Here is a 27,204-nt window from a genome sequence, read left to right on the forward strand (position 1 = left end):
AGATTTTACTATTTTTAGTCATTTTATGAACAAATAATTCCCAGATTGTGAAAATAATTGCCGGCCGCAGTCTGAAAACGTCCCAGTTTGACATATTTTAGTGACTGGTGGAGATTTTCAGAGATTAAACTGCTGGAAACGCCTAAAGTTTTAACATCTGGACTCACAAGAGGAAGACAGCTGGCTCCTCTTCGTCACAATGAAAGGAGGAAGACGCTGTTTTTCCTCCTGATCATTTCCTCTGAAGCTTCCTGGAAAGAACTCTGCATCTTTAGAGATTCTATTGGGATCACATTTAAAGCTTTAAATCGGCTTAAATCCGATAATATGTGGGATTTATTTGTGGAAAAAGTGGGATTATTTTCTCCTGCAGACGTCAGCACAGAGAATAAGGGTCAATATTATTATGATTATGTAGCACCTGTAAGTACTGGCTGTATTTGACAAGATACTGAAAGGATGAAACAGTTAAAAACTGTCAAAATCTGAGGTTCAAATGACCAAAAAGTCAGATCAGGGCAACAGCTCCACCCGGTGGCGACTCTGAGCGTTGCAGCAGGTCTCCACAGGATGGAATAAAAAGCTGTGAATGAGTTTTTTCTTTTGATTTAAAAGTTTTTCAGCACTCTTTAAGACCTCCGTAAATCCTTCAGAAACAGAATTAAACCCATTCTCTGTGGTTCGGATTGACGGGGATTCACTGTTCGGGGTCCAATCGTCAAACTTTCACCTTTCTGAGACCAAAAAGAGACGAAATTGCTTCAGTACTTTGCTCATAAGGTGACTGATTCTGTCTCCTTTACCTCCGTCTTAGTGGTAAAGATCAAAGTTCAAACATTCAGGACAACGTTGAACCAATGGCGCTCCAATAAGGGCGAGTTAAATGGCGCTAACTGACTGAAGAGACAGTAAAGTCCACATTCTAGAAAGGAGATGAACAGATTTTTCAGCTGCGTCGTGTCACCAGAAGATCTAATGTGAATCTCTTTAGTCGTCTTAAGCAACTTAAAAACATTGTCCAATTAACTGTGACGGATCCCTCGACAGGCACCAGAAAAGATGCCGAACACAGTCGTTCTCTCCAGGAAACATCCCCAAAGATTAGCCGGGAAGTCTGAGAAATAAACTCTGACATTTGGCTGCTCAGGTTGTTTTTGGCTCCATTTTTTTTTACCACAGATTAAAGTCGACAGAAGACAAACGTTTGGCAGCTTTGATGTAGAGTTCAACAGAACAGAAACCTGACTGGATGAGACCTTAAAAAAGATAAATCTTCTGTACAAATGTTCAATTTTAACACAATCAGATAAAAAAAAGTTGTTGGAGCACAAAGAGAAACAGCAGCTGATTTCTTTCTGGCAGTGAACTGGAAACACATCATTCTCATGATCTGGAGTCTTTGAGCTCAGTTAGCTTAGTTAGCTCAGTGTAGCTCTGTTAGCTCAGTTAGCCCAGTTAGCTCTGTTAGGTCAGTTAGCTCAGTTAACTCAGTGAAGCTCTGTTAGCTCTGTTAGGTCAGTTAGCTCGGTTAGGTCAGTGAAGCCCAGTTAGCTCTTTTAGGTCAGTTAGCTCTGTTAGCTCAGTTAGCCCAGTTAGCTCTGTTAGGTCAGTTAGCTCTGTTAGCTCAGTTAGCTCAGTGTAGCTCTGTTAGCTCAGTTAGCCCAGTTAGCTCTGTTAGGTCAGTTAGCTCAGTTAACTCAGTGAAGCTCTGTTAGCTCTATCAGCCCAGTTAGCTCTGTTAGGTCAGTTAGCTCAGTTAACTCAGTGAAGCCCAGTTAGCTCTGTTGGCTCGGTTAGCTCAGTTAACTCTGTTAGCTCAGTTAACTCAGTGTAGCTCTGTTGGCTCGGTTAGCTCAGTTAACTCAGTGTAGCTCTGTTGGCTCGGTTAGCTCAGTTAACTCTGTGTAGCTCTGTTGGCTCAGTTAACTCAGTTAGCTCAGTTAACTCAGTGTAGCTCTGTTGGCTCGGTTAGCTCAGTTAACTCAGTGTAGCTCTGTTGGCTCGGTTAGCTCAGTTAACTCAGTGTAGCTCTGTTGGCTCAGTTAACTCAGTTAGCTCAGTTAGCTCAGTGTAGCTCTGTTAGCTCAGTGTAGCTCTGTTGGCTCAGTTAGCTCTGTTATCTCTGTTAGGTCAGTTATCTCTTTTAGCTCTGTTAGCTCAGTTAGCTCAGTGTAGCATCGAGTCTCAGACTGCTGATATTCAGACAAGGAGCAGAACTAAATAAATTCTGTCCAAACGAAGGTTCAGAAGAGATGTTCAGTGTTTTCTAAGGTTCTAAAGTTGACTCAAAATGTGTTTTTACATTAATAATAACGGTCCTGATCAGTCCTGAGTTTCTTCTCTGGACATTTTCTGCTTTTTTACTCATCTTCAGTCCAGTCCTTGTACCTGAGCATCTTCAGAGGAATGTGTTGATCAAGAAGCCGTTCTTAAGGAAGGGAAACAATGAGAAAAGGCTGAGCTGGGCCAAAGGACACAAGAAGTGGGCTGAAAATCAGTGGCAGCAGGTCTGATGGAGGGATGAATCCTCCCCAGAGCCCGGAGCTCAACATTACTGAAGCAGTGTGGGATCATGTTGGCAGAGAACGCAACAAAAGGCAGCCCACATCCAAAGAAGAGCTTTGGGATGTCCTTCAAGAAGCCTGGAGAACTATTCCTGAAGACTCCTTAAAGAAAGGACAGAAAGCTCGTCTGAGAGGGTTCAGGCTGTGCTGGAGGAGAAAGGAGCTCAGAGCAGATATTCACTTTAAAGCTGCTCAGAACTGAACTAACTCTGGTTCTGCCTCAGATTCTGGGTTTATGTTCATGTTGGAACATGTTTCAGTGAATCTCTGCAGCTGTTACCATGGAAACATCTGCAGATATTCACTTTAAAGCTGCTCAGAACTGAACTAACTCTGGTTCTGCCTCAGATTCTGGGTTTATGTTCATGTTGGAACATGTTTCAGTGAATCTCTGCAGCTGTTACCATGGAAACATCTGCAGATATTCACCTTAAAGCTGCTCAGAACTGAACTAACTCTGGTTCTGCCTCAGATTCTGGGTTTATGTTCATGTTGGAACATGTTTCAGTGAATCTCTGCAGCTGTTACCATGGAAACATCTGCAGATATTCACCTTAAAGCTGCTCAGAACTGAACTAACTCTGGTTCTGCCTCAGATTCTGGGTTTGTGTTCATGTTGCTGCTTCCTGTTTTTATGGAGAAATATAAAGAAATTAGATCTGGTTTGTTTATATATTTAATACTTAAATGATGAAACTTGTGTTCTCCGACTTTACGTTCGCTGGAACTCGATTTTAATCTGTTCTTCTGGTTCGTTATCGTCTCCTAATGTTTGGATCTCGGACTAAAACAAGTCGGCAGGTTTCAGACAACATTTGGAAACAAGGTCAGAGAAAACGTTTCTGGAGTAAATCTGCGGTTCTGGTTCCGTCTGAGCAGCAGAAACTGAACGAGGCTCAAACTGATCACCTGATTTATTGATAATGCAGAGCGTCCATCAGAGCAGGCGTTTCCTTTCCCCACCCAGCTCTGACCTCACAGAGTCTCAGCCAATCAGAAGCTGGTCTCGTTCATGTGCGGTTTGGGGCTGGTGGGCGGGGCGCCGGCGGGGCCGTCCGGGCTGGCGGGGCTTTCGGGGGACGCCGCCGCATCGGCAGGCGGCGCCGCAGCGCTGTGGCGAGGCGAAACGGGGGCCAGGAAACGCGTGGGGCTCGCCGCTGTGGGGGCGGGGCTCGACGGGGAGGCGGGCGTGGTGGGCGTGGCCCGGCGTTGGGGCGAAGAGGAGGAGGATGGAGACGAGGACAGAGGTGAAGGCGTGACTGGCGGGTGGCGAGCGGCAGGAGACACGGAGAAGCTGGTGGGAGTCCTGAATCTGGCCTCCAACTCGCTGCACACCGCTAAGCTCCGCCTGAAGCCCTCCGACCCCGACGGCGCCCCGAACCCCGAGCTCGCCGCCGCCTCCGAACCCTTGGCGAGCTCCTGACAGCGCTCCACGAAGCTGCCCCTGCGAACTGATGACCCCCACTCCCGCTCTCGCTCCGGGTGTCTGGCGGTCTGTCCGGGGCTGGAGGCGGGGAAACCCGGCGGCGCCGCATGAGGTTTGGTGAAGGGCGCGGGGGGCGGAGCCTGTCGGGAGAGGCCGCCGGCCAACGAGGCACCTGAGCTGGACGCTCCTCGTCCTCCTCCTGCCGAGTGGAGACGCTCCGTCCGAAACCCGTCGGCGAACTGGGAGTGAAGGCTGCGGGGACAGGAAGTGACACGGCGGTGAGGAACCGTCAGCAGGCACGTCAGCAGGTGCATCATCAGCGTGGCGGCGGCGGTCGTACCTGCAGGTGGACGCCCTCGGCGTGCTGTCGGGTGTTCTGGTCAGAGCCAGGTCGCACTGGTCCAGCAGCTCCAGCAGCTCCTCCTCCGTCGGTCCGCCGAGCGCTGCGGCACACAAAAGTCCGTCAGTCACAGAACTCCACAGGTCGTTCACCTGGCGGAGAACCTCCGGCGCTCCTCACCTCTGATGTCCACCTTTCCGGCGATCTCCATGGCGGTCGTCAGGTCCCACATCTGGATGCTGCCGTTGCTATGGCCACTGAACAGGTAGCGGCGGGGCCGGGAGCCGATGCGACTCGAGCCCTCGCACTCGTGGACCATGAAGGCGGTGATGGAGGTCCCGTCCACCGAGCGCACCTCGCACACCCTAACACACAAAGTAAATTACCACACGGGCTAATGCACATGTTTACACTATTATTTTAGTTGCTATGATTACTAAAATGTAGACATTTTTAAATCCAGGTTAAAAACATTTCTGTTCTCATGTGTCTATGCATGAAATCTGCACGCTATCTTTGAACTTATCTGGACTGTTGCTTGTTTTTAAATTAATTTCTCTTTATGTTCTTTTATGTATTTTAATCCTTCTTCCACTCCCTGCTGCGATGCTTTTATTTTATGTGAAGCACTTTGAATTGTTTGTACATGAAATGTGCTATACAAATAAATTCGATTTGATTTAAAATAATAGTTAATAATAATAATTACCTGGTTTAAATCTTTAATTTGGTTGCAATACAGTCGTGTGCAAAGTACAATGACAACAACATTGTCAAACTATTCACTTCCTGAAACTTCAGGAAATAACGTATTTTAAAAGGGGCCCTGATTGGTTAAATAATACAGACTTCCTGTAGTGCGTATAATAATAATAATATATTTTATTTATAAAGCACTTTACGTCAACTTAATGATCTCAGAGTGCTACATTTTAAAACTAGCATTAAAAAAACAACAACAAAAACAAACAAATAAACAAACAGAAAAATCATTTTAAGATTTTTCAATTAAACTATACTTGCATATCCTGCATAAAGTATACTTGCAGTACCACGTCCCACAGAAGAGGGGTCTCCACTGAGCACACACACTTCAAACACACTTTTCCAATTATTGCTACCAAAAGTTTAAAAAAATGCATGAGGCATGTTGGGAGAGAGTCCCAAGCTGCTCCACATGGTTTCCCATGTGGGGTCCAGGATTTTGGGCCCCACGAAAACACAGGGCCCCACTTTGTTGGTGGGCACCCTGTCACAGGACCCTCCACGGTACCAAAAACAAGTGCACACACACACTCACTCTCACACACACACACACACATACACACTTAGAGTAAATCTGGGACCACTTCTCTACATCACCGTTATGAGGACGCCACTTTGTGAACGTTGTAGAGAGACACTGGAAGGTGGATTATGTAGCTGGGATTCCCAAAACAATGAAAATCACTTCAGATTATAGTTTCAAACAACTTTTGTCGTTGCAGACATGCTTTCAGTTACCAAGTCTCATTAGAAACAAGTTGTTACCAAGTCTCATAAGAAACAAGTTGTTACCAAGTCTCATAAGAAACAAGACGTTACCAAGTCTCATAAGAAACAAGTTGTTACCAAGTCTCATAAGAAACAAGTTGTTACCAAGTCTCATAAGAAACAAGTTATTACCAAGTCTCATAAGAAACAAGACGTTACCAAGTCTCATAAGAAACAAGTTGTTACCAAGTCTCATAAGAAACAAGTTATTACCAAGTCTCATAAGAAACAAGTTGTTACCAAGTCTCATAAGAAACAAGTTGTTACCAAGTCTCATAAGAAACAAGTTGTTACCAAGTCTCATAAGAAACAAGTTATTACCAAGTCTCATAAGAAACAAGTTATTACCAAGTCTCATAAGAAACAAGTCGTTACCAAGTCTCATAAGAAACAAGTCGTTACCAAGTCTCGTATAAGAAAAAAGTTGTTACAAAGTCTCATAAGAAACAAGTCGTTACCAAGTCTCATAAGAAACAAGTTGTTACCAAGTCTCATAACAAGTTGTTACCAAGTCTCATAAGAAACAAGACGTTACCAAGTCTCATAAGAAACAAGTTGTTACCAAGTCTCATAAGAAACAAGTTATTACCAAGTCTCATAAGAAACAAGTTGTTACCAAGTCTCATAAGAAACAAGTTGTTACCAAGTCTCATAAGAAACAAGTTGTTACCAAGTCTCATAAGAAACAAGTTATTACCAAGTCTCATAAGAAACAAGTCGTTACCAAGTCTCGTATAAGAAAAAAGTTGTTACAAAGTCTCATAAGAAACAAGTCGTTACCAAGTCTCATAAGAAACAAGTTGTTACCAAGTCTCATAACAAGTTGTTACCAAGTCTCATAAGAAACAAGTCGTTACCAAGTCTCATAAGAAACAAGTCGTTACCAAGTCTCGTATAAGAAAAAAGTTGTTACAAAGTCTCATAAGAAACAAGTCGTTACCAAGTCTCATAAGAAACAAGTTGTTACCAAGTCTCATAACAAGTTGTTACCAAGTCTCATAAGAAACAAGACGTTACCAAGTCTCATAAGAAACAAGTTGTTACCAAGTCTCATAAGAAACAAGTTGTTACCAAGTCTCATAAGAAACAAGTTATTACCAAGTCTCATAAGAAACAAGACGTTACCAAGTCTCATAAGAAACAAGTTGTTACCAAGTCTCATAAGAAACAAGTTATTACCAAGTCTCATAAGAAACAAGTTGTTACCAAGTCTCATAAGAAACAAGTTGTTACAAAGTCTCATAAGAAACAAGTTGTTACCAAGTCTCATAAGAAACAAGTTGTTACCAAGTCTCATAAGAAACAAGTTATTACCAAGTCTCATAAGAAACAAGTTGTTACCAAGTCTCATAAGAAACAAGTTGTTACCAAGTCTCATAAGAAACAAGACGTTACCAAGTCTCATAAGAAACAAGTTGTTACCAAGTCTCATAAGAAACAAGTTGTTACCAAGTCTCATAAGAAACAAGTTGTTACCAAGTCTCATAAGAAACAAGTTATTACCAAGTCTCATAAGAAACAAGACGTTACCAAGTCTCATAAGAAACAAGTTGTTACCAAGTCTCATAAGAAACAAGTTGTTACCAAGTCTCATAAGAAACAAGTTATTACCAAGTCTCATAAGAAACAAGACGTTACCAAGTCTCATAAGAAACAAGTTGTTACCAAGTCTCATAAGAAACAAGTTGTTACCAAGTCTCATAAGAAACAAGTTATTACCAAGTCTCATAAGAAACAAGTTGTTACCAAGTCTCATAAGAAACAAGTTGTTACCAAGTCTCATAAGAAACAAGTTGTTACCAAGTCTCATAAGAAACAATTTATTACCAAGTCTCATAAGAAACAAGTCGTTACCAAGTCTCATAAGAAACAAGTTGTTACCAAGTCTCATAAGAAACAAGTCGTTACCAAGTCTCGTATAAGAAAAAAGTTGTTACAAAGTCTCATAAGAAACAAGTCGTTACCAAGTCTCATAAGAAACAAGTTGTTACCAAGTCTCATAACAAGTTGTTACCAAGTCTCATAAGAAACAAGTTGTTACCAAGTCTTATAAGAAATTAGTTGTTACCAAGTCTCATAAGAAACAAGTTGTTACCAAGTCTCAAAGGAAACAAGTTATTACCAAGTCTAATCAGAAAAAAGTTGTTACCAAGTCTCGTATAAGAAACAAGTTGTTACCAAGTCTCGTATAAGAAACAAGTTGTTACCAAGTCTCATAAGAAACAAGTTATTACCAAGTCTCATAAGAAACAAGTCGTTACCAAGTCTCATAAGAAACAAGTCGTTACCAAGTCTCATAAGAAACAAGTTATTACCAAGTCTCATAAGAAACAAGTTGTTACCAAGTCTCATAAGAAACAAGTTGTTACCAAGTCTCATAAGAAACAAGTTGTTACCAAGTCTCATAAGAAACAAGTTGTTACCAAGTCTCATAAGAAACAAGTTGTTACCAAGTCTCATAAGAAACAAGTTATTACCAAGTCTCATAAGAAACAAGTTGTTACCAAGTCTCATAAGAAACAAGTTGTTACCAAGTCTCATAAGAAACAAGTTATTACCAAGTCTCATAAGAAACAAGTCGTTACCAAGTCTCATAAGAAACAAGTTGTTACCAAGTCTCATAAGAAACAAGTCGTTACCAAGTCTCGTATAAGAAAAAAGTTGTTACAAAGTCTCATAAGAAACAAGTCGTTACCAAGTCTCATAACAAGTTGTTACCAAGTCTCATAAGAAACAAGTTGTTACCAAGTCTTATAAGAAATTAGTTGTTACCAAGTCTCATAAGAAACAAGTTGTTACCAAGTCTCATAGGAAACAAGTTATTACCAAGTCTAATCAGAAAAAAGTTGTTACCAAGTCTCGTATAAGAAACAAGTTGTTACCAAGTCTCGTATAAGAAACAAGTTGTTACCAAGTCTCATAAGAAACAAGTTATTACCAAGTCTCATAAGAAACAAGTCGTTACCAAGTCTCATAAGAAACAAGTTGTTACCAAGTCTCATAAGAAACAAGTTGTTACCAAGTCTCATAAGAAACAAGTTATTACCAAGTCTCATAAGAAACAAGTTGTTACCAAGTCTCATAAGAAACAAGTTGTTACCAAGTCTCATAAGAAACAAGTTGTTACCAAGTCTCATAAGAAACAAGTTATTACCAAGTCTCATAAGAAACAAGTTGTTACCAAGTCTCATAAGAAACAAGTTGTTACCAAGTCTCATAAGAAACAAGACGTTACCAAGTCTCATAAGAAACAAGTTGTTACCAAGTCTCATAAGAAACAAGTTGTTACCAAGTCTCATAAGAAACAAGTCGTTACCAAGTCTCGTATAAGAAAAAAGTTGTTACAAAGTCTCATAAGAAACAAGTCGTTACCAAGTCTCATAAGAAACAAGTTGTTACCAAGTCTCATAACAAGTTGTTACCAAGTCTCATAAGAAACAAGTTGTTACCAAGTCTTATAAGAAATTAGTTGTTACCAAGTCTCATAAGAAACAAGTTGTTACCAAGTCTCATAAGAAACAAGTTGTTACCAAGTCTCATAAGAAACAAGTTATTACCAAGTCTCATAAGAAACAAGTCGTTACCAAGTCTCATAAGAAACAAGTTGTTACCAAGTCTCATAAGAAACAAGTCGTTACCAAGTCTCGTATAAGAAAAAAGTTGTTACAAAGTCTCATAAGAAACAAGTCGTTACCAAGTCTCATAAGAAACAAGTTGTTACCAAGTCTCATAACAAGTTGTTACCAAGTCTCATAAGAAACAAGTTGTTACCAAGTCTTATAAGAAATTAGTTGTTACCAAGTCTCATAAGAAACAAGTTGTTACCAAGTCTCATAGGAAACAAGTTATTACCAAGTCTAATCAGAAAAAAGTTGTTACCAAGTCTCGTATAAGAAACAAGTTGTTACCAAGTCTCGTATAAGAAACAAGTTGTTACCAAGTCTCATAAGAAACAAGTTATTACCAAGTCTCATAAGAAACAAGTCGTTACCAAGTCTCATAAGAAACAAGTTGTTACCAAGTCTCATAAGAAACAAGTTGTTACCAAGTCTCATAAGAAACAAGTTATTACCAAGTCTCATAAGAAACAAGTTGTTACCAAGTCTCATAAGAAACAAGTTGTTACCAAGTCTCATAAGAAACAAGTTGTTACCAAGTCTCATAAGAAACAAGTTATTACCAAGTCTCATAAGAAACAAGTTGTTACCAAGTCTCATAAGAAACAAGTTGTTACCAAGTCTCATAAGAAACAAGACGTTACCAAGTCTCATAAGAAACAAGTTGTTACCAAGTCTCATAAGAAACAAGTTGTTACCAAGTCTCATAAGAAACAAGTCGTTACCAAGTCTCGTATAAGAAAAAAGTTGTTACAAAGTCTCATAAGAAACAAGTCGTTACCAAGTCTCATAAGAAACAAGTTGTTACCAAGTCTCATAACAAGTTGTTACCAAGTCTCATAAGAAACAAGTTGTTACCAAGTCTTATAAGAAATTAGTTGTTACCAAGTCTCATAAGAAACAAGTTGTTACCAAGTCTCATAGGAAACAAGTTATTACCAAGTCTAATCAGAAATTAGTTGTTACCAAGTCTCATAAGAAACAAGTTGTTACCAAGTCTCAAAGGAAACAAGTTATTACCAAGTCTAATCAGAAAAAAGTTGTTACCAAGTCTCGTATAAGAAACAAGTTGTTACCAAGTCTCGTATAAGAAACAAGTTGTTACCAAGTCTCATAAGAAACAAGTTATTACCAAGTCTCATAAGAAACAAGTCGTTACCAAGTCTCATAAGAAACAAGTTGTTACCAAGTCTCATAAGAAACAAGTTATTACCAAGTCTCATAAGAAACAAGTTGTTACCAAGTCTCATAAGAAACAAGTTGTTACCAAGTCTCATAAGAAACAAGTTGTTACCAAGTCTCATAAGAAACAAGTTGTTACCAAGTCTCATAAGAAACAAGTTGTTACCAAGTCTCATAAGAAACAAGTTATTACCAAGTCTCATAAGAAACAAGTTGTTACCAAGTCTCATAAGAAACAAGTTGTTACCAAGTCTCATAAGAAACAAGTTATTACCAAGTCTCATAAGAAACAAGTCGTTACCAAGTCTCATAAGAAACAAGTTGTTACCTTGTGCCCTTGAAAATTATATCTGCCATAAGGCCACAGTGGCCTTGATGCCCTCTCTGACTAAGTTTTGCGGTTAGCAGTCTGCCTCTTTTCTGACACGGCTTAAATGATCAATGAGCATCTGGTGGAGAAAAAAAAAAAAATCAGCGGTGCGCTTAATTCGAGCCTGGAATACACCGCTCGGACAGTCTATGATGACAGTTGACATCAGTCTATCTCCGCCCACCCCCTCACGCGTCCGTGTGCGTAGCCAGCTGATTCTCCGCTGGAGGTGAGGTAAGGTTTTGTGATGATCCTGTTTGCCGTTAAGTTTTTCATTTGTCCAGCTTTAAGTGTAATTTTATGGATAACATTACTATTTCTTGCTCGTATGGTAATCCATAATTATAATATTTTGAAGTTGTGTTCTTTTATTTTTATCTAGTGCTAGGCAGTTAGCTAACAACTAGGCAGTTAGCGCTGTGTTGTTAGCTGTCAAAGACCTCTGTGCAGACTAGGTTCGTTTGCTGCTCGTTTATACCAGGGCTCTAAATTAACACCCGCCAAATGCGGGTGAAAGTTATTTTTGGCGTGTATTATAAAAAACTCACTAGCCGGCTTGGCCGATGATAAATGAGGAACTTTACCATCTATTTCGCGGGACGCGCGAGCGCAGTTTCTATGGGAACGCATCCGCCGAGGCTGCCGTACTAGGGGAGTGGGTCACTCTGGTTTGGAAATACGATAGACGCCGGTGTTCAGCCGATTTCTCCTACTTGTCGAGAATTACTACTTTGTGCATGCGCCGAGCCGATTTTCTAAGTTTCGTTTTCACGCCCATAATGTTTTGCTACCCTGCGTCTGATTATTTTCTTCTTTGGAAGACATGCAAAGTAATAAAACACTTATCGTATTATAACAAGCAGTTAGCTTAACATGCACAAATGGGGTGTCATTCACCATTTGATTTTTGTATTTGGGACACTTCTGTCTTTATTTAGGTGACTCTGCTCCATCATTGTGAATGAATGCATTGAGAAGGGGGAGCATTATTTGACAGCATGTTATTGGTACAAATACAGACGCAAACACTAACAAAATGTGGCGATGGTTGGGACAGCCGGCCGTGAAGTGAAAAGATATGCCTGCCAAAGGAGGGGAGGAGGATGATATTTTGAATATATTGAATCTGGCATGGTGACACTTTGTGAGAAAAGGGAAAAAATGGAACTGATTTAGATGGATCCGAAGACAGTTCAGAGAGCTCGGACGATGTTTAAGCATTTCACAGTATCCATAATTCCATAATTAGTCTCTGCACATAGTTTTGTGTTTAATTTTGTGCATTATCTGCACTAAAACATGGTTAGAAAGTTGTTCAATATTTCCATTTTTGTAGATTCAGGGTTCACATGAATATAGATCAGTTTTAAAGTTATTTTTTTTATGTACAAAAAATGTGACCCTGAATAGTCTGTGAGGGTTGAGGAGTAATGAAATATTAGAATAAGTTTTGTATGTACATAAGTTTAATTATTGTAATTATTTTAATTGGATATACATTCCCAATTTCACTGTAAAATGAATTTAAAGCTTTAGTTAATAAATTGATCAAATGAATTCAGTGGGTCTCATCTGTCTGTGGCTAGTGGATATAAATGATATCGCCCCATTTTCAAAACGCAGTCAAAATACCCATTCACATGTCTTGTGGCATGCCTGAACTGTCCACAAAAAAAATACATTACACCCACTGGCCAGAACTAGCTTAGTTAGCTTAGCATAGCAACTGCCATTCACTTACATTGTAAGTGACGTCCTTTCAACGTAGGCCCACTACCACAGTCTCACAGTGAGCCAAACATGTCTGTGCTATAAGAATCCTGTGTAGTTTTAATAAAAAAATTGTTTAATTGCAATTTGGTGTCCATTGAATGCTTAATAAGTATATATAAAAGTATTGTAAATGCATATACAATCGTAGTCACTTCATATCATATGTTAAATCATTGTTTTAATTTATGGCCTTGGTGCCCTGGCTTTTGGCCTTTGTGCCCTTAAAAAATTGACAACTCAAAAGGCCAAGTGGCCTTGCCCCTAAAATGACGAAATTCCAGGCCTGCTCATAAGAAACAAGTTGTTACCAAGTCTCATAAGAAACAAGTTGTTACCAAGTCTCATAAGAAACAAGTTGTTACCAAGTCTCATAAGAAACAAGTTGTTACCAAGTCTCATAAGAAACAAGTTGTTACCAAGTCTCATAAGAAACAAGTTATTACCAAGTCTCATAAGAAACAAGTTGTTACCAAGTCTCATAAGAAACAAGTTGTTACCAAGTCTCATAAGAAACAAGTTGTTACCAAGTCTCATAAGAAACAAGTTATTACCAAGTCTCATAAGAAACAAGTCGTTACCAAGTCTCATAAGAAACAAGTTGTTACCAAGTCTCATAAGAAACAAGTCGTTACCAAGTCTCGTATAAGAAAAAAGTTGTTACAAAGTCTCATAAGAAACAAGTCGTTACCAAGTCTCATAAGAAACAAGTTGTTACCAAGTCTCATAACAAGTTGTTACCAAGTCTCATAAGAAACAAGTTGTTACCAAGTCCTATAAGAAATTAGTTGTTACCAAGTCTCATAAGAAACAAGTTGTTACCAAGTCTCATAGGAAACAAGTCGTTACCAAGTCTCATAAGAAACAAGTTGTTACCAAGTCTAATCAGAAAAAAGTTGTTACCAAGTCTCGTATAAGAAACAAGTTGTTACCAAGTCTCGTATAAGAAACAAGTTGTTAACAAGTCTCATAAGAAACAAGTTATTACCAAGTCTCATAAGAAACAAGTCGTTACCAAGTCTCATAAGAAACAAGTTGTTACCAAGTCTCATAAGAAACAAGTTGTTACCAAGTCTCATAAGAAACAAGTTGTTACCAAGTCTCATAAGAAACAAGTTGTTACCAAGTCTCATAAGAAACAAGTTATTACCAAGTCTAATCAGAAAAAAGTTGTTACCAAGTCTCATAAGAAACAAGTTGTTATCAAGTCTCGTAAGAAACAAGTTGTTATCAAGTCTCATAAGAAACAAGTTGTTACCAAGTCTCATAAGAAACAAGACGTTACCAAGTCTCGTAAGAAACAAGTTAGTACCAAGTCTCATAAGAAACAAGACGTTACCAAGTCTCATAAGAAACAAGTTGTTACCAAGTCTCATAAGAAACAAGTTGTTACCAAGTCTCATAAGAAACAAGTTATTACCAAGTCTCATAAGAAACAAGTTGTTACCAAGTCTCATAAGAAACAAGTTATTAGCAAGTCTCATAAGAAACAAGTTGTTACCAAGTCTAATCAGAAAAAAGTTGTTACCAAGTCTCGTATAAGAAACAAGTTGTTACCAAGTCTCATAAGAAACAAGTTGTTACCAAGTCTCGTAAGAAACAAGTTGTTATCAAGTCTCATAAGAAACAAGTTGTTACCAAGTCTCATAAGAAACAAGACGTTACCAAGTCTCGTAAGAAACAAGTTAGTACCAAGTCTCATAAGAAACAAGACGTTACCAAGTCTCATAAGAAACAAGTTGTTACCAACTCTCATAATAAACAAGTTATTACCAAGTCTCATAAGAAACAAGTTATTACCAAGTCTCATAAGAAACAAGTTGTTACCAAGTCTCATAAGAAACAAGTTATTAGCAAGTCTCATAAGAAACAAGTTGTTACCAAGTCTAATCAGAAAAAAGTTGTTACCAAGTCTCGTATAAGAAACAAGTTGTTACCAAGTCTCATAAGAAACAAGTTGTTACCAAGTCTCATATGAAACAAGTTGTTACCAAGTCTTATAAGAAACAAGTTGTTACCAAGTCTCATAAGAAACAAGTTATTACCAAGTCTCATAAGAAACAAGTTGTTACAAAGTCTCATAAGAAACAAGTTATTACCAAGTCTAATCAGAAAAAAGTTGTTACCAAGTCTAATCAGAAACAAGTTGTTACCAAGTCTCGTATAAGAAACAAGTTGTTACCAAGTCTCGTATAAGAAACAAGTTGTTACAAAGTCTCATAAGAAACAAGTTATTACCAAGTCTCATAAGAAACAAGTTGTTACCAAGTCTCATAAGAAACAAGTTGTTACCAAGTCTCATAAGAAACAAGTTGTTACCAAGTCTCGTATAAGAAACAAGTTGTTACCAAGTCTCATAAGAAACAAGTTGTTACCAAGTCTCATAAGAAACAAGTTGTTACCAAGTCTCATAAGAAACAAGTTGTTACCAAGTCTCATGAGAAACAAGTCGTTACCAAGTCTCGTATAAGAAACAAGTTGTTACCAAGTCTCATAAGAAACAAGTTGTTACCAAGTCTCATAAGAAACAAGTCGTTACCAAGTCTCGTATAAGAAACAAGTTGTTACCAAGTCTCATAAGAAACAAGTTGTTACCAAGTCTCGTATAAGAAACAAGTCGTTACAAAGTTTTGTATAAGAAACAAGTTGTTACCAAGTCTCATAAGAAACAAGTTGTTACCAAGTCTCGTATAAGAAACAAGTCGTTACAAAGTTTCGTATAAGAAACAAGTTGTTACCAAGTCTCATAAGAAACAAGTTGTTACCAAGTCTCATAAGAAACAAGTTATTACCAAGTCTCATAAGAAACAAGTCGTTACCAAGTCTCATAAGAAACAAGTTGTTAGCAAGTCTCATAAGAAACAAGTTGTTACCAAGTCTAATCAGAAAAAAGTTGTTACCAAGTCTCGTATAAGTAACAAGTTGTTACCAAGTCTCATAAGAAACAAGTTGTTACCAAGTCTCATAAGAAACAAGTTGTTACCAAGTCTTATAAGAAACAAGTTGTTACCAAGTCTCATAAGAAACAAGTTATTACCAAGTCTCATAAGAAACAAGTTGTTACCAAGTCTCATAAGAAACAAGTTGTTACCAAGTCTAATCAGAAACAAGTTGTTACCAAGTCTCGTATAAGAAACAAGTTGTTACCAAGTCTCGTATAAGAAACAAGTTGTTACAAAGTCTCATAAGAAACAAGTTATTACCAAGTCTCATAAGAAACAAGTTGTTACCAAGTCTCATAAGAAACAAGTTGTTACCAAGTCTCATAAGAAACAAGTTGTTACCAAGTCTCGTATAAGAAACAAGTTGTTACCAAGTCTCATAAGAAACAAGTCGTTACCAAGTCTCATAAGAAACAAGTTGTTACCAAGTCTCATAAGAAACAAGTTGTTACCAAGTCTCGTATAAGAAACAAGTCGTTACAAAGTTTCGTATAAGAAACAAGTTGTTACCAAGTCTCATAAGAAACAAGTTGTTACCAAGTCTCATAAGAAACAAGTTGTTACCAAGTCTCATAAGAAACAAGTCGTTACCAAGTCTCATAAGAAACAAGTTGTTACCAAGTCTCATAAGAAACAAGTTATTACCAAGTCTCATAAGAAACAAGTTGTTACCAAGTCTCATAAGAAACAAGTTGTTACCAAGTCTCATAAGAAACAAGTTGTTACCAAGTCTCATAAGAAACAAGTTGTTACCAAGTCTCGTATAAGAAACAAGTTGTTACCAAGTCTCGTATAAGAAACAAGTTGTTACCAAGTCTCGTATAAGAAACAAGTTGTTACCAAGTCTCATAAGAAACAAGTTGTTACCAAGTCTCATAAGAAACAAGTCGTTACCAAGTCTCATAAGAAACAAGTCGTTACCAAGTCTCATAAGAAACAAGTCGTTACCAAGTCTCATAAGAAACAAGTTGTTACCAAGTCTTATAAGAAATTAGTTGTTACCAAGTCTCATAAGAAACAAGTTGTTACCAAGTCTCATAAGAAACAAGTTGTTGCCAAGTCTCATAAGAAACAAGTTGTTACCAAGTCTCATAAGAAACAAGTTGTTACCAAGTCTCATAAGAAACAAGTTGTTACCAAGTCTCATAAGAAACAAGTTGTTACCAAGTCTCATAAGAAACAAGTTATTACCAAGTCTCATAAGAAACAAGTTGTTACCAAGTCTCATAAGAAACAAGTTATTACCAAGTCTAATCAGAAAAAAGTTGTTGCCAAGTCTCATAAGAAACAAGTCGTTACCAAGTCTCGTATAAGAAACAAGTTGTTACCAAGTCTCATAAGAAACAAGTTGTTACCAAGTCTCGTATAAGAAACAAGTCGTTACAAAGTTTCGTATAAGAAACAAGTTGTTACCAAGTCTCATAAGAAACAAGTTGTTACCAAGTCTCATAAGAAACAAGTTATTACCAAGTCTCATAAGAAACAAGTCGTTACCAAGTCTCATAAGAAACAAGTTGTTAGCAAGTCTCATAAGAAACAAGTTGTTACCAAGTCTCGTATAAGAAACAAGTTGTTACCAAGTCTCATAAGAAACAAGTTGTTACCAAGTCTCATAAGAAACAAGTTGTTACCAAGTCTTATAAGAAACAAGTTGTTACCAAGTCTCATAAGAAACAAGTTATTACCAAGTCTCATAAGAAACAAGTTGTTACCAAGTCTCATAAGAAACAAGTTGTTACCAAGTCTAATCAGAAACAAGTTGTTACCAAGTCTCGTATAAGAAACAAGTTGTTACCAAGTCTCGTATAAGAAACAAGTTGTTACAAAGTCTCATAAGAAACAAGTTATTACCAAGTCTCATAAGAAACAAGTTGTTACCAAGTCTCATAAGAAACAAGTTGTTACCAAGTCTCATAAGAAACAAGTTGTTACCAAGTCTCGTATAAGAAACAAGTTGTTACCAAGTCTCATAAGAAACAAGTTGTTACCAAGTCTCATAAGAAACAAGTTGTTACCAAGTCTCGTATAAGAAACAAGTTGTTACAAAGTCTCATAAGAAACAAGTTATTACCAAGTCTCATAAGAAACAAGTTGTTACCAAGTCTCATAAGAAACAAGTTGTTACCAAGTTTCATAAGAAACAAGTTGTTACCAAGTCTCATAAGAAACAAGTTGTTACCAAGTCTCATAAGAAACAAGTTGTTACCAAGTCTCATAAGAAACAAGTTGTTACCAAGTCTCGTATAAGAAACAAGTTGTTACCAAGTCTCATAAGAAACAAGTCGTTACCAAGTCTCATAAGAAACAAGTTGTTACCAAGTCTCGTATAAGAAACAAGTTGTTACCAAGTCTCATAAGAAACAAGTTGTTACCAAGTCTCATAAGAAACAAGTTGTTACCAAGTCTCATAAAAAACAAGTTGTTACCAAGTCTCATAAAAAACAAGTTGTTACCAAGTCCCATTAAAAACAAGTTGTTACCAAGTCTCATAAAAAAACAAGTTGTTACCAAGTCTCGTATAAGAAACAAGTCGTTACCAAGTCTCATAAGAAACTAGTTGTTACCAAGTCTCATAAGAAACAAGTTGTTACCAAGTCTTATAAGAAACAAGTTGTTACCAAGTCTCATAAGAAAAAAGTTGTTACCAAGTCTCATAAGAAACAAGTCGTTACCAAGTCTCATAAGAAACTAGTTGTTACCAAGTCTCATAAGAAACAAGTTGTTACCAAGTCTCATAAGAAACAAGTTATTACCAAGTCTAATCAGAAAAAAGTTGTTACCAAGTCTCATAAGAAACAAGTTGTTACCAAGTCTCATAAGAAACAAGTTGTTACCAAGTCTCATAAGAAACAAGTTGTTACCAAGTCTCGTATAAGAAACAAGTTGTTACCAAGTCTCATAAGAAACAAGTTGTTACCAAGTCTCATAAGAAACAAGTTGTTACCAAGTCTCGTATAAGAAACAAGTTGTTACAAAGTCTCATAAGAAACAAGTTATCACCAAGTCTCATAAGAAACAAGTTGTTACCAAGTCTCATAAGAAACAAGTTGTTACCAAGTCTCATAAGAAACAAGTTGTTACCAAGTCTCATAAGAAACAAGTTGTTACCAAGTCTCATAAGAAACAAGTTGTTACCAAGTCTCATAAGAAACAAGTTATTACCAAGTCTCATAGGAAACAAGTTATTACCAAGTCTAATCAGAAAAAAGTTGTTACCAAGTCTCGTATAAGAAACAAGTTGTTACAAAGTCTCGTATAAGAAACAAGTTGTTACAAAGTCTCATAAGAAACAAGTTATTACCAAGTCTCATAAGAAACAAGTTGTTACCAAGTCTAATCAGAAAAAAGTTGTTACCAAGTCTCATAAGAAACAAGTTGTTACCAAGTCTCATAAGAAACAAGTTGTTACCAAGTCTCATAAGAAACAAGTTGTTACCAAGTCTCATAAGAAACAAGTTGTTACCAAGTCTCGTATAAGAAACAAGTTGTTACCAAGTCTCATAAGAAACAAGTTGTTACCAAGTCTCATAAGAAACAAGTTGTTACCAAGTCTCGTATAAGAAACAAGTTGTTACAAAGTCTCATAAGAAACAAGTTATTACCAAGTCTCATAAGAAACAAGTTGTTACCAAGTCTCATAAGAAACAAGTTGTTACCAAGTCTCGTATAAGAAACAAGTTGTTACAAAGTCTCATAAGAAACAAGTTATTACCAAGTCTCATAAGAAACAAGTTGTTACCAAGTCTCATAAGAAACAAGTTGTTACCAAGTTTCATAAGAAACAAGTTGTTACCAAGTCTCATAAGAAACAAGTTGTTACCAAGTCTCATAAGAAACAAGTTGTTACCAAGTCTCATAAGAAACAAGTTGTTACCAAGTCTCGTATAAGAAACAAGTTGTTACCAAGTCTCATAAGAAACAAGTCGTTACCAAGTCTCATAAGAAACAAGTCGTTACCAAGTCTCATAAGAAACAAGTTGTTACCAAGTCTCATAAGAAACAAGTTGTTACCAAGTCTCATAAGAAACAAGTTGTTACAAAGTTTCGTATAAGAAACAAGTCGTTACCAAGTCTCATAAGAAACAAGTTGTTACAAAGTTTCGTATAAGAAACAAGTCGTTACCAAGTCTCATAAGAAACAAGTCGTTATCAAGTCTCATAAGAAACAAGTTGTTACAAAGTTTCGTATAAGAAACAAGTCGTTACCAAGTCTCATAAGAAACAAGTCGTTATCAAATCTCATAAGAAACAAGTTGTTACAAAGTTTCGTATAAGAAACAACTTTTGTTGTTGCAGACATGTTCAAAATGTTCCAGTAAATCGGTGAGGAAGTGAAAATGAATCGGAAGTGTGACCCTCACCGCTTTCCGTTGGACGACAGCCTAACATAAAGTTTATCGGTGTCTGGGACGACCCTCTGGATGAACACCTGTTGGTCATCTCGTTCTCCGTACGGACCTGAAACCACACAGAACCTCTGTGAGATCAACCAACCCAACGCAGCGTAGGGTTATAAGATGGGCTCATGGGAGACCTCTGCTGGACAGCAGCGGAATTACAGCGAACCAGAGGTAGATTATTACGACAACCATCTTAAATTTTGTGTCCGGTCAGGCGGTCGTGGTTCCATTTCTGTGCTATTATCTCACCTCACAATCGGTGAGTTTTTCTCTGAAGAGGAACGATACGCTACCTATCTCCGTTCCAGCGCTGCAACCGTGTCCGTCGACTTCATCCAGACTCAGGATCTTGAAGGAGGTCAGCGGCGTGGATCCTGGCTGGGTGGAGATCATCCCTCTGAATCGAGTCACCGTCCACGTTCGAACGTGGTTGTTATCGGCACAAACTGGCAGGCAGCAAAAAATGAAAATGAAATGGGATGAAGCAGAAACAGCAGCCAGGACTGTACCTGAAACAAGTCGTTACCAAGTCCAATAAAAAACAAGTCGTTACCAAGTCTCATCAGAAACAAGTCATTACCAAGTCGAGCATTGAAGACAAGTTGTCTCATAAACTTGCTCGTGAAACCAGTTTGTTTTCTTGGACTCGTACCTGATATGAGGTGTTTCTCCGACAGCATGATCTTGGTGACTGGACTGCGGTGGACAGAGAAGGTCTGGAAGAGCTGTGGACCCGAGCCAACCGTCTCCGGATGCTGAACTATGACTCGAACCGTCCCAGAACTGGTCCCGTATGCGATCTCGATCCAGTTTCCACTGTCACCTGAACACAAACAACCAGTCCTGAGAGTTAGAGGTGCTCATCCCCCTTTAACTGACACTTTTTCTTATCAGAGTCATTGAAATAACATGATTATCTTTTTAATTTACCTTATTACCTGCCCCAAATGGCCCAATCTCTACTTACGTTTGAATGTGTTGCAGAACTGATAATCAAAAATGGATGTGATAACAAATTAAACAAAGCCAATAAGAAATGATGGCGAGTCATCAAACTTTGAGGCGTCGCCACGCCCACGCCTTTTAAGTTTTGAAAAAGTTGCCCCATGAATCCCCCCCCACCCATGTCTTAAGAGTAACCTGCCAAGTTTGAAGTCTGTTGCATTAAATCTGTAGGACGAGTTCGATCATATCCAAGGCGCGGAATCGGGCAAAAATAGCACGAAAACATCCAAAATGGCCGCCTTCCTGTGCACGTGGGACCATGGTGGCATGAGACTTTTTTGTGCGTCTGGGCATGATGAAGGAGTGTACCGAATTTCGTCGTCCCACGCGAAACTAACCCCAATGCGGGGACCATTTTTAAGCATTATAGGGGGCGCTACAGAGTCAATGAGCGACTCACGAAAATATAAAGTTTAGATTCCTTCATGTCGTCGACTGGCAGGTGGTGCTCGCAAAATTTCAAGAGTTTTCAAGCACCTTTTGCAAAGAATCGGATGGAAGACGGACGGAAAGATGGACGGAATAATAATAAACCTTACAGATACAATGGGGTCCTTGCAGTTTCACTGCTCGGTCCCTAATAAAAACATTAACTATGTTTGGGATTAAACAGAAAGTCTTGTCTTTACTTCTTATCTGCTTTGTAGTGACAGTAAATCATCTGCTGCTGCTGCTGCTGCTTACTGGTTTTGGGAGTGAGGTAGACGCTGAGCGCCGTGATGGCGTCTTCAGTGGGGTCCCTGTACAGCTCCGTCACCAGCAGATCGTTGTCCTTCATCCTCAGAGGAAACTTCTGAACGTCTGACAAACGACAACAGAAAAAACATCAAGAAAAGCAGGAAAAACAAAAGGTTTCACAACCTTTCATCCAAAATAACATGGACAGCATCTATAAATGTCCCGGAACCGGCACCTAAACGATCATAATTTCTGTGTTTCTTTGGTTTATTGGACATGAGGCAGTTGAGATTCTTTCTGACTTTATGGTGAAGAGGCATCTGTGGACTTATTGTGTCTTTCTTTGTATCTTTTTAAGGTTTTCCAATGAGATTTTCCAAATTTTCCAAATCAAGATGAGTTGAAGAGGAAACGTCTGGGATGCAGAACAGGAACAAAATGGAGGAAAAGGAGGAGGAAGTTTAAACCTTTTCTGTCCTCTGATCATCAGGAGAAATGGACACTTTCATTTCCCTTCAGCTTCTTCCTAATCAACTTTCTAGTTTTCTGAGCCCTTTCACTTTTGGTACTTTACACTTCCCTAAATGTTTCCAGGTTTTCCAGGATTTCCAGGACCCTGAGAACAAACACCTGAGAGTATAACTTCACCTGGATCCCACAAACATACCCAGGTGGGCTCTTACCAATGTAGTAGATGGATCCGTTGTTGCAGCCCAGGATGAGGAAGGAGCCGGCGGTGTCGTAGCTGCTGATGGGAACCACGTCCTGGTTCTGCAGAGAGAACAGAGAGCAACTCAGCCGGACCAGAACAAGACCGGATCAAACTGAGTCAGACTGAGGAAAGACTGTGTGTGTCTAACTTTTCTATTGACCTGTTTCGCATCCTAACATGACACTGAAAACACAAAATAACTTATAATCCGAGGTGGGTAGTAATGAGTTACATTTACTTGAGTAAGTTTTTGAAAACATTATACTTCCAGGAGTAGTTTTAAATCCCTATACTTTTTACTTTTCCTTGAGTAGATGTGTGCAGCAGAAGCTGTCCTCTTACTCCGCTACATTAGGCTACAATGAGCTGGTTACTTTTCTTCTTACCTCTTTGGTATTCTACGCCTCATTATTTTTATCCCCCCGCGTACGCCTCATTTTAATGTTTTATTCTGACAGAGAGAGAGACTTCCGCCAAAGGCTCTACCACCTGACTGTGTTCCACCAATCAGACGCAGCCGTGCAGTCTGGTCACGTGACCGTACTCGATCTCAGCGGCAGGACGGGTTAGCTTTAGCATTAGCAGTTATGGAAACAAAGAAAGAAACAGATGAAAAATGTCAGAACCAACGGTGGGAAATGAAGACGCAGACGAGGCCTCATACTGAAAGCATGTTTACCTTACAAAGAGTGAGAAACAGCAGCTACATTATGTGTCTTCTGTGTCAACCAAAACAAACGCACATTTCAGCAGAAACTCAACATCTAACTTGAGGAAACATGTAGCGCTAAGTTTCCTAAACTCGTTTTTCCCCCATGGATAGGTGAATGTTTGTTTTTTAGGTTACATATGGGTTACATTAGGGCTGTCGCGATAACCGCAAAATGCAATCACCGCGGTGCTGAGAGGACCTCCGCGGTGCGTGTCCAGGCCACCGCCACCACCGCACGCAAGCTTGCACGCGCAGAACAACTCAAGAAACTGAACGAGTTTTTAAGACTGCACAGTAGATACAAAGCGACTGACAGAACTGATACTTTTTTTAAGCCAGCACAGTAATAATTATACATTGTATATTTCCCTCAAGGCAGGAGAAACACATTAACACAGCGAGGTGCCGCGTTTCTGTCGTCATCTTTGCATATAGGCACCGCACACGCACACACGTCTGCATGCTACTCGTTGTGGTCTCATTCTCCCTCAGCAGCTGATATTACAAGAATATGCCTACTCAGTGTCGTAGCAATAGAAGTTAAAATAAAATGCAGTGGCCTACCTTTATCTTGGCTTTACTCCTCTGCCTAGTCCGGACACTTTATGGCTTTGAATCTTCCCTTATTATCCATGTTTAACGTTGTAAATGCGACCGTCTAATATCAACAATAAACTAGCTTCCACAGAACCACAGCTTGGTGTGCACATTTGCTGTTGGGAAATACCTGATCATTTCAACAAAACTGTGTAGGTGAAACTATAAAAAAAAAAAAAAAAAAAGTTTAAAAAATGTGCCGGGGTTGGTTGGTCGGCGGCAGTCTGTTTAAAAAAACTGTATCCCGGACACGTGAGCTCAACTGCTGCCCTGATCTGCTTCGTTTTTCTCCATCATTACTAAAAGAAACGTGCGCAGGTCTGCAACAATGTTGATATTTGCCATGTGGCACTGGCAACAATGCAGAACTGGGGTATGCGCTGCTTGATCTCCGCTATGTTGGTCTGTGAGCGAGTAAATGACAGGCAAAGCAAAGTGAAATGTCAGAATCGCTGGGAAAAAAAGACGGATTATGCGCTCGATTTTCATCTAACATTGCGTGTCGTGGAAAGTAGCCTAATGAACAAAAATGCGATATCACCGCATACCGCGCTGTTTAGCGGCTATGAGTCACCGCGGTGGGAATTCCCTCACCGCGACAGCCCTAGGTTACATATGTTTTAAACATTTCCTAAGTCTCTTTTATTTTTTATTGAAGTTCTTGAATTTACCTGGATTATTTTAATTTAAGATATTTTGTAATTAATTAATTCATTTTAATTTATTTTATCAATTGGATGAACTCTAATTGGCCTAAAGATGATTATTTAGTATGTTTGTCTGTCTGATTGAATGCTTGTGTTAACAAATAAATCAGACGTTACTCAACAGTTACTCAGTACTTGAGTAGTTTTTTCACCTTTTTTACTCTTACTCAAGTAATTATTTGGATGAATACTTTTTTACTTTTACTTGAGTACAATTTTTGGCTGCTCTACCCACCTCTGGTTATAATGTTGACAATGCGTTGGAAGTTTTGACCTAAAATGATTTGCTAAGACAGAGATATGGGAGGTGATGTTCACTCAGCTGAGACCACGGTGGGATACGACCTCAGAGACGTCCCAGGTCCACCTAAGCGTGGCTCCACCCACCTGCCAGTGTTTGGTGACAGCGTTCCAAACCCCGACCTTTCCGGTGTGGCTGGTGGCGATCAGCTGGTTACCAACGAAGAAGAGCGCCTCAGCCGGCACGTTCAAGCTGAAGACACCTGCAGGAAATCCAAAGCGTGAGAAATGAGATGTTTCTGTTTGTTTAAACATATTACAGCACAAACCTAAACCCTGAATCGATCGCTCCTGATCAACTTCAGCTCTCCTCCGACACTCTGCCTGAAGCTCAGATTAATCAAATGTACGAGCTGCTCGGTGGTCTCATTTCCTGGACTGGAGAAGTGTTTCATATGTCAAGTAAACCAGAAATCTGCTGCTCCAAAGTAAAACTGTCTCCTTGTAAACTTTGCTGATGCAGGCTTCTTAGAAAACAAAGATGATAGAGGAAGGACTTTGAAGGAAAACCAATGAGTCTTCTTCAGGAGTTGCACAAGCATCACTGTAAACCAGTGGTTCTCAAACTTCTTGAACAAGTGGGGATTTCCAAGCCCCAACAAAAATATTGACAAATTACATTTCAACTTTATTGAACTAACACCAAGTAACGTCATATTTTATATAACAATAACATCAAATAACACAAAGTTAGAAAATAAAAGTGCCATCATCACTTGAATCAAAAACAAAAAGAATGAAACACTGTTTCATTTGCAATCTGTGCAAAAAACAAAAACAACTAAAATGTATCCCTGCATTAGTGGCTGCAATGAGCCTGTTATGCACAACTTCTCAAAACGTGGTTGCAGGCTTGAAACTGCCACTCTGAGTTAGGGCTGAACGATTATGGAAAATAATCTAATTGCGATTTTTCGTGCCAATATTGCGATTGCGATGCGATATGCGATTATTTTTTAAGGTCTTTGTCTTCTGTATTATTAAACAAAGACAAGCAATACATCATACAGTATGGCTAAAACTATATTACATTAATTTTGAACTGTTCTTTCCTGGAAGACAGACCTCTGTTATGATGACATGAGGTGATGCATGAATTGATGACTGACATTTTTATTTAACAAAACAGTATATTTGAACATACACAATAGTATATTTTGAGCTTACAAACATCTGAGCACAAAGTGTTGACAAGGAACAAGGAAACACATGCCATGAACCAAACTTCTACAGTAGTACAAATATGGTCTGTACTCACAAAACGATGCATTTAGAAGTTTGTACATAGTCCAGGAGATTATTATTATCAACACAAGCCTAATAGCTTCTCTGCTGCTAAAGCTGCGTCGACGTCACTTCCTTGATCTGGGAGCTTCAAAGTAAGATGAGGGTTGATCTACTACTGTAGACAACAAAGTATATGCTATATTCTACATGAATTTTTATGTTGTAGAGTTGTGAATTTATTTTATCAATGGAGAAATTGAGCAGCCTTGCTTTGTTGTCTACTACTGTAGACAACAAAGCAAGGCTGCTCAATTTCTCCATCAACCCTCATCTTACTTTGAAGCTCCCAGCTCCCAGGAGTGACGTCGACGCAGCTTTAGCAGCAGAGAAGCTATCAGGCTTGTGTTGATAATCATAAACTCCTGGACTATGTACAAACTTCCAAATGCATCCTTTTGTGAGTACAGACCATATTTGTACTACTGTAGAAGTTTGGTGTCATGGCATGTGATTTTAGTGTGGTAATTTTGGAGATACTGCCAGGGTCCGTTAGCGCTTGTAGCCTACTAAGCTATTCGGGATAAGCTAACTCGGCTAAGCTAACTCGGCTGATGTACGGCCAAGATCGGAAAAACTTCGGGGGGGCTACTTGGCTGGATGTCACGGTTCAAATGACCCGGGGAATCTACTCCGAACCATCACTTTAAAACCAAAATAGTCCCACACGACTGATGTGCAGTTCCTCTTTGAAACTAGCATCCCCGCAGGGTCTGGTTCTGTTGAGCCTGAGGCCATTGTGTAGGTTACAGCTTTGCTTGCGAGTCCTCTCCGGTAGACTGTTTCATAACTTTGCTCCCCGTGTCACGTGACCAGAGTACAGCCTCTGTGGTTAGACAATCTCGTTTGATCATATCACATGTTTTACTCGCGCATGTCACGTGAACAGAGTATAATCGCAGCCTTTTTTTTTTTTTTTTTTATAATCGCAGCCTTTTTTTTTTTTTTTTTTATAATCGCAGCCTTTGCGATTAGAAAATTGCACTTGGTCATATCGCGATATTATCGCAAATGCAATATATCGTTCAGCCCTACTCTGAGTCATGCTCAATGTTGAGCTGAGAT

At 39.0% G+C, this 27,204-nt stretch overlaps 1 protein-coding gene across 1 annotated transcript in view; it reads right to left on the reverse strand.

Moving 5' to 3' along the window:
• Positions 1–27,204, reverse strand: part of shkbp1 (SH3KBP1 binding protein 1) — a 35,221-nt gene that overhangs the window by 701 nt on the left and 7,316 nt on the right. Inside the window, exons 9-17 of the mRNA XM_075472766.1 lie at positions 24,943–25,058; positions 22,511–22,598; positions 21,834–21,950; positions 20,797–20,967; positions 20,438–20,590; positions 20,106–20,202; positions 4,511–4,695; positions 4,331–4,433; positions 1–4,242 (exon numbers count right to left, since the gene is read on the reverse strand). The exon at positions 1–4,242 is cut by the window's left edge and continues 701 nt beyond it. Of these exons, the coding sequence (XP_075328881.1) occupies positions 3,558–4,242; positions 4,331–4,433; positions 4,511–4,695; positions 20,106–20,202; positions 20,438–20,590; positions 20,797–20,967; positions 21,834–21,950; positions 22,511–22,598; positions 24,943–25,058 (1,715 nt within the window). The 3' untranslated portion in view covers positions 1–3,557. The remainder of the gene's footprint in view (positions 4,243–4,330; positions 4,434–4,510; positions 4,696–20,105; positions 20,203–20,437; positions 20,591–20,796; positions 20,968–21,833; positions 21,951–22,510; positions 22,599–24,942; positions 25,059–27,204) is intronic.

The sequence above is a fragment of the Odontesthes bonariensis genome, chromosome 9 (genome assembly GCF_027942865.1).
Source record: "Odontesthes bonariensis isolate fOdoBon6 chromosome 9, fOdoBon6.hap1, whole genome shotgun sequence".
Lineage (NCBI taxonomy): Eukaryota > Metazoa > Chordata > Actinopteri > Atheriniformes > Atherinopsidae > Odontesthes > Odontesthes bonariensis.